Genomic DNA, 12,009 nt, shown 5'->3' with positions numbered 1-12,009 from the left:
CGGCTTGATCGAGTCCTCCTCTTTTGGGATTAAGGCTATGAATGTGGTGTTGAGTGAGGGAAGCAGCCAGTGATTCACTCGCAATTCCTCCACCACTTCCCAAACTTCCAATTTTATTAGCTCCCAGAACTTGTGGAAGAAAGTGGTGGTGAAACCATCCGGGCCGGGAGCTTTACCTTCTTTAAGCTGAGCCATAGCTACGTCCACTTCCTAAGTTTGGATTGGACTGAGGAGGAGTTCATTGTGTTCCTCCGTAATTAATTTTGGCACATTGCATATGATTCTTTCGATTGCTGGACGTCTGTTGATGTCGGGCTCTTGATGGACTTGCTTGAAGTGGTTGAGGATTTCCTTCTCAATATCTTCATGTTGTTCCACCCTTTCTCCTCCTGATGTTTGAATGTAAGGGATATTATTGCACATTCTACGCTGCACTGTGGTTCTGTGAAAGAATTTGGTATTTCGTTCTCCCTCTTTTAACCATCTGATTCTGGACTTTTGCTTCCAGTATATTTCCTCCTGCCTTCTTCTCTCCTCAAGTTGGTTGTGGATGAGTTGCTCCTGCTTAAGGGTTCTCTCTGTGTGGCCGGTTGTACTTATTTCTTGCTGCAATTCCTTCAGAGCTTTATGGAGATCATCTTGCGCCCTGAAGATGTTTCCAAAGGTCTCTCTGTTCCATCGCTTGAGGCAGAGCTTTAAATGTTTGAGTTTCTGTTGGAACTGGTACATCTTGGAGCCGTCTGGGGGCCTGAAGGATGTCCATGTAGAGTGAACCAAATCTTTCAATGAGGGATGGGTGAACCAAAATTCCTCGAAGCGAAAAGGTCTTCTTGTGGTGCTGCCAGGACGCTGCCATTGAAGGGCTACCGGCCAGTGGTCGGATCCAGAATGTGGAAGAATGGTTGCCGAGAAGTCTCCCCCTAGGTGAATCGAGTTGTCTGAGATAAGGAACCGATCTAGCTTGGAGGCTATTTGATGCTTGCCTGCTCTTCGATTACTCCACGTGAAAGTGCCATTGCAATAATGTAGATCTATCATGGATGCGTTCTGGATGAAGTCTCTAAAGAGGGTGTTTTCCTGTTCCAGCCTGTTTCTGCCCCCAATCTTTTCCTCTAATTTTGTTATCATGTTAAAATCCCCCCCAACAATCTAGAGCGGGTGCCTTCTATTGGAGTTAAGAGCTTCTATGGTCTGGAGGAGAGCAATTTTTTCCTTGGCTTCCTGCGGGAAATATACATTCGAGAGATGCCCATGTATATTCGTGCCTATTATGTGAAAAGCAGCTTGAATTAGATTATGAGAAGCATGAAAGTCCGTGAGGGTAAGTGCTTGGGAGTTCCATGCGATAGCCAACCCTCCAGATGCCCCAGAGGCATCCACCGCCACCGAGTGACTACCTGGCCATGCTTTAGAGAGGATCACTTCTAGAGTTGAGCTGCTACATTTTGTCTCTTGGAGAAAGCATATTTGCGGTTTTCCATTCTTAACATATTTTTTAGCATTCTGAGTTTTCCTGGGCTATTGAGCCCCCTTAGGTTCCATGAAATGAGCTTCATGATTCACTATTGGTAGAGGGCTTGTAGTACTTCGTAAGCTTAGCATACCTGCCTGAGTCTACCAGGATCTTCCCTACCGCTATTGTTCTTTGGAGATCAGTTCTTCTTCCTCTTTTTTTGGAGTCTTTTGGAGTTTGGCTTAAATCCCATTGGCTTCCTGCTTGGATACCTAGCTGGTGCTGATGGTATGCTCTGGAAATTACCATTTCCAGTTTGTTAAGCTGAAACTCTGGGATGCTTTCATAAGCTTTCTTCTTGCATGCTGCTTCAAGTTCCAATATGTCTAATCCATTTAGATCTATACTCTCTGGTTCTTCCTCCATGCGCTGCATCTGGTTGTCCTCTTCCGAGGGCATGTTTGAACTTTGGAGTGGGTCTGAGGACCCGTCAACCTCCATTTCATTTTCTTTTTCCCCTTGCTTTTCCTTGCTTTCCGAGGGGTTATCTGGGACCGCTTTGGTAGGAGGAAGGTTCGAGGAGGGGCCTGAAAGAGGTGGTTGGGTGGAGGAGGAAGGGATATCAGAATTGGGGGGAGATGAAGTGTTTTGCTCTTCCGTGGTGTGAGCCAGGATTCCAAAGCTATTTCTGACCGTAGGGTCAGAGGTGTTATTTTGTTGGGGCTTCTTCCCTGTTGTTGATTTTTTGTGAGCTCGTTTGCGGGTAGGGGCTTTGGTAAAGCCATCATGGGTCAAAGAGTCAGAGGGGATAGGGGCAGTAGCTTTGACATTTAGGGGGCAATCTCTAAAAATATGCCCTATAGCATGGCATTTACGACAGCGAAACGGGACATGTTCATAGTCTAAGGGTTGAATCCATTCATAGCCACGGTGCGAGAGACTTACCGATTCTGGCAAAGCTTTGTCCAGGCGCATAAAGACGCAGATGTGAGCGTATGATGTGTATCTTCGCATTTTCGTTTCTTCGGCAACCTTTATGTATTCCCCCAGACCATTTCCAATGTTTCTCAGGATATCCTCGCCCCAATACTCATCTGGGAGTGAGTATAATCTTATCCAGACCGGAGCCCAAGTGAGGTCCTCCTTATCTGGGTTGAACCTGGGTGCCCAGTCCCTTAAGTATAGACCTGCTGAGTTGAAAAAGTAAGGTCCCTCCACTAGGATTCCATATTTGTCTTCCAGGCAGAAGAAGATCGCTATGAAGAATCCTTTTGGGCCTAGCTGCAGAGTTACATCACCCTTCGGCTTCCATTTCGCTGCGATCCAACTGTGTAGGGCTTTTTCCGTCGGCCAAAACCCTATAAATTTCCCGATGAGCGCATGATCTTGCATAAACTGGATTCTTTCTTCTATTTTCTCTCCCGGCAGTTCGATTCTGGGTCGATCTATTGCTATTGGTTTGCAGGTGGTCGAGGAGACCTTCGGGGTATCTTCTGGTCAGTTATTCCGCCCTGTTTCTTCATCCCCCTTATTATCCGGTTTGTTCTTCCCATTGCGCTCATGCTGGCGCGGGATCTCCTGATTGATCACATTCTCGTTGATCGATCCAAAGCGTATCGTACCTTCTGTTTGGTTCTGCGCTTTATTTGTCATGGGGGAGGTCGCCGTAACCCCCCCCTGGGGGTTATCTATTTGCCTTCCCGTCCCTTCCAATGCCGATGAGTGATCCCTGGGTGCAGGGTCAGGTCCTCGATGGCTGTCTGCGTAGGTCAGGCTGCGTCGTCTGAGGAAAGTACGAAACCCTAGCAGGCAGGCTCCTTCAGTCCCATCGGCTCCTCCTCCGAGATAGTCTATTTTTTTACATTGTTAAATTCAATAGTTACTTTAAATTATTAATGTAACCATAATACATTTCTAAAAAAAAAAAATTAATATTCATAATAATTAGTAGACTAGCCATTAAATTAATAATTAATAAACTCTAACTAAAATAATTATTAACAGATCTAACAATAATAAAATTAAAATATAATATATAAATTACAACTAAACTGTATTATAACATTATCATACCTGTTGGCTGTCATTCATTCCCATTCCCACCCTAGCCCTATTTATTACCCTATTGGGTTCTGACTTATTCTCTCATGGATCTAATCTTGATGATGAACCATGGAGGTTGGTTCGAAACGTCGATTACAACAAATATGATTGCAATGACTCTGAAAGATAACACCACACAAAATATGTTTGTCGATAAATATGTTCAATGGGTGGCTTTAAAATTTATCGTATATACCTTTTGAACCACACAAATGTATTACTACTCGAAATTTTGAACCAAAATTTTCTTGCATTCACATTTAGTAACACCTATAGAATCCTTAGGAACTTGTTAGTGGCATTGATCAAGAAATCATACCACTTAGAAAATGCTTCCTTATTAAATGTTTTGTTTTGTGCATCCTCGAAACTCCATGGATTATATTACAATGAATCAATGGTTCCATTTGACATTAGATGTAATTGATTACTATGTGGCAGCTCTCTTTTCCACATAGTAAATGAAACTAACAATTATCGAAAAATGGAATACTTGGAAAAATCATGGGCATTGGTATAGGCCTATAGAAATTCATTCTTCAAAAATATTCACTAGATGACTTATTGCCTTGAATTCATATAGTTTCAATTCAAAGTGTATCCAAGGTGCACTCACCCTTGGCATACTTACACATATTTTGAAACTAATTAACTGGCATGAAAAATAGAACAACTATGATTAATCAAACTAAATATTTCTTCACAACCCCCTCTCCTCATATCAGAGAATTAGTAAAATTTAGTTTCCCCTTTATGTAGGGGATGCTCTCCTTCACCCCTCAATGCATTAATCACATCTCCCCCTTCCATGGAAATTCTATTTAATCCTTGGATGTCGTGTACATGGATGGAATATGATCTATCCAACTAGAGATAATTCTTATGTGCTCAACTGATCAATAAATTTATACACTTCATCACCTCCCATTAGTGTCAAAATTTGGTAGGTTAAGTAGGTTGGTGAGGTTTGATATCCAAAGTGGCTTAGATGAAGGATTACAAATTGTTGTAATTTCAATAGACTTTATTGGAAAGTGATCTAGGTAGGCTGAAAATTTCATATTAGGGAAGAGACCCACATCTAAGAAAACATTGTAGTCAAATTGTGTCACATCCATTTATTCTTTTGGTGTGCTTCTTACACTGATCTCAAATGTTTATCATTGTGCATATTTTTTCTAACCATCCTTATACAGTTGTCCCAAAAATGAAGGGATCAACAAGCCCTAACAACAATCATTGGCTTTCCTTCTAGACAACCCTTCTACCCTTTCTATCATTCAAATGAAGTGGATATCTCATGGATGATCTACATAGTTTTGTTGTGAAATACACCAACTAATCTAACCATGTGTTTCACTTGCTCAGAATATTAGAGGCACTAACAACTAATTTTTGGGAATTTTTCACTATCCAACATTATAGGAAATGTTTTCTCAAAAGCCTACCACTCTACATTTAGAAAAGAACCTAACTACTAAGTTTTTAAATATGTAGACTAGGATGGAGGTTAAAACTCCCTCAAGTTAGCATTCTTCTTAGCCACTACTACCTCATGCAAGGCATTTAATTAACCATATAAAACCTGAATTTATTTGAACTTAACCTTTTGCTCCATAGAGTTAGCAATGGTTTGGGCCTCTGCATTCACCTATTTGATAATTTTCTACAACATCTCAATAAGATTATTCCACTGCTATAATTAATTGATTCAAACACACACAATTGAAAACATTTCCTTACTTTCTTCTATGGCTCTATGATATTATGTTGTTGTAATATTAACCTCATCAAGCAATGAACCCACATGACCCATCAGTTGTTGTTGTTACTAACTTCCTTAGGCATATTCATGGTCCAATTCCTCTTGCAACTTAGTTTCCCAATGATGTAATTTCCACCATTACACACATACACACACACACAAGTTGTAAACATTATGTAGGTCAACAATATAGACTTTTTTTTAATAGTTGCGGGTCAACCTAATGTCATTCTAGCCATAGACTCTCTAACTAGACTTGAATAACTTTTACTTCATCCTCTAGCCACTATTAATATTTCCTCTCCTTTTCTCACTCTTGGGTGACCTCTAGAAGATATACTTGATGCTTTTTATGGGTGGTCTATAGTGATTCACTCATGTGATCTACTTTAGAAATTCATTTCTCAGCCTCATCTAAAACCAACCTCACCATCCATACGATACTTGTGATGGACTAGGCCTATTTCTCTAAATATTGGGTTTCTTAGCTAGTTAATAAGAACCAAATTATTATTTTCAATAAAGGGTTTTTAATGAAATGGAATTTCAAATTCCACCTTTATTTGCTTCTTTTCCAAGTAATATTCCTTCATAACTCACTTCTAGGTGGTATTTATAAAATATCAAACCATATCTATGTCATCCTGGAAAATCCACAACATCACTTTGTAGTGTACAAGGTCCTACATGAATTGCTTAAGCTGTTCCATTATTAATAAGATGTCTAATGGTGATAATGGAAGATTATTACTACTTGAGAAAATTGCATGCATATTCTATTATTTTCCCTCTTCCATTGTCCCATCATCCTTCACACCTATATCCCCTAAACATTCACTAACCCTGCAACTCTTTTGGTGGTTCATCTCCAACTCTACTTGAGCCTAACAAACAATCAACTATCTCTATAAATTGGTCCTCAATGCTCCCCCTAGCCTTTGTGTTTTCTATAGCTTGAGGTTGTACAAAAGGATCCCTTTTGTTGCTACGATTATTCCCTTACAAATGGAAAGGTTGTATGTAATAATTTATCCTTTATTGATATTCCAAGGACATGGAAAATATACACATGTGGATCATTCTCAATAGTCACATCGGTGTTTAAAAAATATTTTTTTTAACATTATTGGTAGGAATTCAATGTTTCCTCAATAAATATGAATTTGTTCTGAGATCCTACAAAATCATGTCTGAGATCATTGGTTGTTGGGATGTTTTACTCTTTATCACGACCAACATATGCTCTAATCCAACCTATCCTTTTTGAATAGAAATTGTAGTGGGAAAGTAGCTCAATGGGTTATCTCATTTCTATCCTTTTTCCATCACAACTTTTAAAAATCTATTCACCCTTATTAGACATTCCTTCAAATGCTTCCTAGAAAAAGTGGTTCAATCTAAATGGGTTTCATCAATATATTCAGTAATGTAGGTGACCAAAAAGAATATTTTGGTTATTTTTCAAGCTCAAAATCATAATTTAGTATAACCTACTTTATCCATAGACCCTTACTAGAAATTCCAGATACTATGTATGTTATCTCTTATCAATGTCCATGGCTTCTTCACTCCTGACCATGAATAAACCTAATTATCAAAAGTGGTTTCTATTAAATGATATGGTTAATAGGTGGCTTAAAAATTGTTAGGTTCATAGCTTTTCAACCACACAAATGTATTATTCATTTACATTTTGAATCAATTTTTTCTTGCATGCACATTTAGTAATGCCTATGGAATCCTTAGGACCTTGTTAGTGGCATTAATCAAGCATTCACATGACTTAGAAAACGCTTCTTCATTAAATGTTATGTTTTTTGTGTCCTTGAAACCATTCCATGGATATTATTTCAAGGAATTAATGATTCCATTCTAATTAGATGCAAATCATGACTATGCGGCACTTCTCATTTCCACATAGTAAATGCAACAAACAATTATCGAAAAATGAAATATTTGGTGAATGCATGGCCATTGGTATAGTCTTATAGCAATTTATATTTCTTCAAAAGCTTGCACTATATGACTTATTTCCTTGAATGTATATAGCTTCCATTGAAAGTGTATCCAAGGTGCACTTACCCTTAGCATACTTGCACATAATTTCACAGTTGATTAACTAGCATGCAAAATAGAACAATTATGATTAATCAAACTAATTATTGCTTCATGACCCCCTCTCTTCATGTCATGGAATTATGATAGTTTAGTCTCCCCTTTATGTAGAGAACGCTTTCCTGTACACTATAATGCGCTAGTCACATCTCCCCTTTCCATGGAAAGACTAATTAATAGTTGGATTTATTGTACATGGATGGAATATGCTCTATCCAAATAGAGATAAATATTATGTTCTTAGATGATCAATAAATTTGTGCACTTCGGCATCTCCCATTAGTGCCAAATACCAGTGTGTCAACTAGGTTGGAAAGCGTTGATATCCATAGTGGCTTAGATGAAAGATTCCAAACTATTTTAATTTCCCTAGACTTTAGTGGATTTTGATCTATGTTGATTAACAATTTCATACTATAGAAGAGGCCCAAATATAAGAAATTATTATTTACTAATCTAGTCTTCTCCACCTTTCTAGTCAAATATCTTATGATTTCCACTCAAGGTTCATACAACTCAATAAAATGGGCCACATCTAAGAAATCATTGTTTACTAATCTAATCTTCCCCACCTTTCCATTCAAATTTCTTATGATTTCATCTCAAGATTCATAGAAATAAATGGATTGGATTCTTTTGTTCTCAAAGATGCCACTTTACTAAAAGATACTTTTCCCATTGCTATAAAATATTGATGGTACACAAATAGAATTGGAGGTTAATCAAGGGAAACAATGAACACTATTAGGCATTTATTCAACACTTTTAGGCTCTAACATGATTGATGGAGAAACACATAAACAAAAAGTGAAATACTAATGGAAGATTGGAATACTTAAGGGCTCTTATTGTAGTCATGACTAATATTGACAACAAAAATTCGGTCAAGCATGTAAAACATCACCCACTTGATAGTTCATAACTTTGGTTTTCCAACATAAACTTGGCTCATATAACACCCAATAAGGTTTCCTATCAAGACTTTACCCTTAACCACTAAAAATATTTGTTAAATATAAGACACATTAACTATCATACCTCATTAGGTGGACCAAACATCCATGGATGAATTTTCTATGAACCTATTGTACTATTCAACAACCCCCATTTTAATGTATTATAAATTTCCTAGGAATTGTTTTATATTAAAATAGGGACCCTTCATCTTAAAAAAACTTTATAATTAAAGTTTAATACTTAGGATTTTTAATTAAAACCCATTTATTAAACTTTGATTATCCCAAAAAACCAAAATAAATAGCCCCCGAGACACAAACTATATTTAATCTTAAGTATTAAACATTATGGGTTATTTGATTATAAAAACGAAAAAATAAAATAAAATAGACTTTTAAGATCCCCGAAGGTTGAAGTCTTTACAAACTATAATTCTCCGCCATACCCTACATTGAATATTCCATAATAAATCAACATAACCAAAAAACCCTCTACACCACATATTGTGATATGTGATAAACCTAGGGACCCCGCAATCGCAAATCTTCATAAGGTTGAAGATCCCTCCGCCAACTCCATTGTGATTGCGATATAAACCGGACCCGTGGGGATTATCCAATACAAATCATAAAACCTTGCATCTCTAACTATCGCAAAGGTTCCAAAAAAATTCTTAAGTTCATACTCCACTTTTCCCCCATTATGATATCCATTTCATTAATATCCCGCGTCTGGAGCTATCGTAGTTTCCAAGAGTCTAAAGGTTATGTCCTGCTACACACCACCGATTGTGATATGCGATATAACCGGACCCGCCGGGATTATACATTGTGATTTATATTAATATTTCATCTGAGGCCTATACTGCAATCACATAGTTCTAAAAAATGCATGCCTCATCTCAATCCTAATTGTGATATACATCCCAATGCTAATTTCGATATGATGTCAAATCCATGTTACCAATGATGTCAGATCCACGTCGGTAATGACATTAGATCCATGTCAGCTGCCACGTCTCCCGCCATGTCATTTTCCACATCACATCATGACGTCATTTGTGACATCACTGCCACCTCACCCTAGGATTCCACAAACACAAGTTTCAAAGGGCCTTGGCTTATAATAAATCCTTCACCGCAACCAATTTCATTAAAATCCCACATTTGAAGTTGTCAAAGTTTCCAAAGACTCTTTCCTATTTTGATAGCAATTAGACTAGACCCAATGGGATTATTCACTCCAACTCATAAATCCTCATGTCTGTGCAATCGTAAGAAGCACAATATTAATCTTTACAATGTCGATTATGATTTGCAATAAACCTGGGACCCAATAATAATTAAATGTCAACTCATAAAAATCTCACGTCCACGACTATCAAAAAAGCCACGGATCTTAAGCCATTCCTCCTCGCCCATTCTGATTGCGATTTGGTCTTATTCACATTTTCGTCTATTTTCAATAAGGATTCTCATTGCTTGAAATATGAAGATAATTCAACTCCCGGCCTAAAAAGTGATTACGATTTTGCAATAAGACCGTAAAGTCCAACTTGTATTACAACAAACCTCACTCCTCATTACTCTCCATGATGGTTGTGTTCAAATTTATTATGCTCTATATTTTTCCTTATTTCATGCAAAAGTGATTTGTTTCAAATAAAACTCACTTATCAGCTTCATTTATTTACAGCTTATCGATTCATGTTTTTCTTGTTCAAGTTCATGATAGAGGAATACAATTGTACTAATAAGTGGCAAATCAGTTCAAACAGGTAGACAAACATCCATAGAATTCAATGTAACAAATGAAGTTGATGAAGACAGAAAATAACTTTCAGAAACTTCCACAAAAAAATGTTTTCCTTTAAGCGTTGTTGAAGGGATCTGTTTAAATTCCCTCAGCACTCTGCATAGTAGATTCAGTTGTTTTCAACTATTTAAGCTTACTTTTTGTATCAAATAACGGTCCTGAATTTTATGAAGAAAGGCTTATCAAAGCTCGCACTACTGTACTTTCATTATTTTCTCAATATAATGACTGGAATATTGTTTAGGAATTTTCATAAATAATTTTGAGAAATTACATTACTGTACTCCTGGAATCATCTTTGTGGGAAGGAATAAACTGATGTTATTTCTTTCATGAGCTGAGCAAAGTGTATTTGATATTTCTATCATTATTTGAATTTTTGATCGGAGAACCCACAGTAATGGAGTTTTTACACCAACGTTTCGAATCCCAAATGGGATCCATCATCAGGGAAAAGAGAAAGATGAAGAGAAAGATGATAAAAGAAGAGCCAGATGGAGGAAATAAATACTCATGAGGGAGGAATAATAGAGGCAAAGCACAGGTCGGCAGGAAAGATAAATAATGAAACCTAATTTTAATTTTAATTTTTAAATTTTTAAATTTTTAATTTTTGATTATAATTTTAATAAATTAATCTTATTTATTTAATAACTTTAAAACAAAATCTTTAAACTAAATTTTTTTAAAAATAATATAATTATCTAGAAACTAATATATATAATGATATTAATATCAAAAAACATTAAATAACCTAAAAACCATATTGGTATTAATATCTAAAAATTTTAGAATATATATTAATATTTATATCATAAATCCTAATAACATTAATATTTATATAACCTAAAGACATAACTAAATATTTATCTAACCTAAGGTCTATACAACTTCATATATATATATACTAGTATTAATAACAATAAAGCCTAATGCCTATATCAAAATCTAAAAAACTAATATATATATTTTAATATCATAAACTTTTATATAACTTAAACTCTATATAAATTTATTATCTAAAAACTAATATATATTTATTAATATTAATATATATAACTTAATGACTCTATATGACTATATAATATTAATATATATGATATATAACTTAATATTAATATATATGATTATATAACTTAATATTAATATAAATATGACTATATAACCTAATGACTATATAACCTAATATTTATATTTATATAACCTAAAGTCTATATAGCTTAATATATGTAATATCAATAAAAACCTAACCACTATCTAAATAAATTAATATTAATATAACATAAATTCTATATTAATTCAATGTTAAAAACTAGACTATATTAGAACATGCATTAATGCCTAAATTTTATTAAAATCAAACATTGAGGTTATATTAATAATTTAATATAATATAAATAACCTAATGACAATATTACTATGAAAATCAAAACACTGCTAATATCTATAATAATATTATTTATATTTAATATGTAAACTTATATTAATACCTAATTTCTATCATTGTACCTCTGTTTTTTTCATAAGTAAATAGTAAATTTATCTTTTCAGCTTGCTTATTATTTGATATTTAAAGAACAATGTTACATGTGTTCACTACTGATCATGTTGCTATTGATATTTTTATGCATGTTAAGCAATTTTCTTTGATATTCTAAATGAGATATGAGTTTACACATTATTTTGATTAACTATTTAACCTGGTGTCGATGTACAAATTGAATGGTATATTTCATCTCTTCCTTCTAACATAGGAATTTTTGTAGATAGAGCTAATAAAAATACCTTAGTAGATAACATG

The 12,009-nt window shown here is 35.3% G+C and overlaps 1 protein-coding gene across 1 annotated transcript; it reads right to left on the bottom strand.

The window, feature by feature from the left end:
• Positions 1-210: 210 nt before the first annotated feature.
• On the bottom strand, positions 211-1,128 carry LOC149141307 (uncharacterized). The gene has a single exon (XM_089451211.1). It carries the CDS (start codon positions 1,126-1,128, stop codon positions 211-213), a length of 918 nt encoding a protein of 305 aa, XP_089307337.1.
• Positions 1,129-12,009: the final 10,881 nt, after the last annotated feature.

Source organism: Pinus tabuliformis, chromosome X (genome assembly GCF_031772625.1).
Source record: "Pinus tabuliformis cultivar Carrire ecotype Pingquan chromosome X, CPIR1, whole genome shotgun sequence".
Lineage (NCBI taxonomy): Eukaryota > Viridiplantae > Streptophyta > Pinopsida > Pinales > Pinaceae > Pinus > Pinus tabuliformis.
The sequence above is the reverse complement of the archived record's forward strand: the minus strand, read 5'-3'. Positions and strand labels throughout refer to the sequence as shown.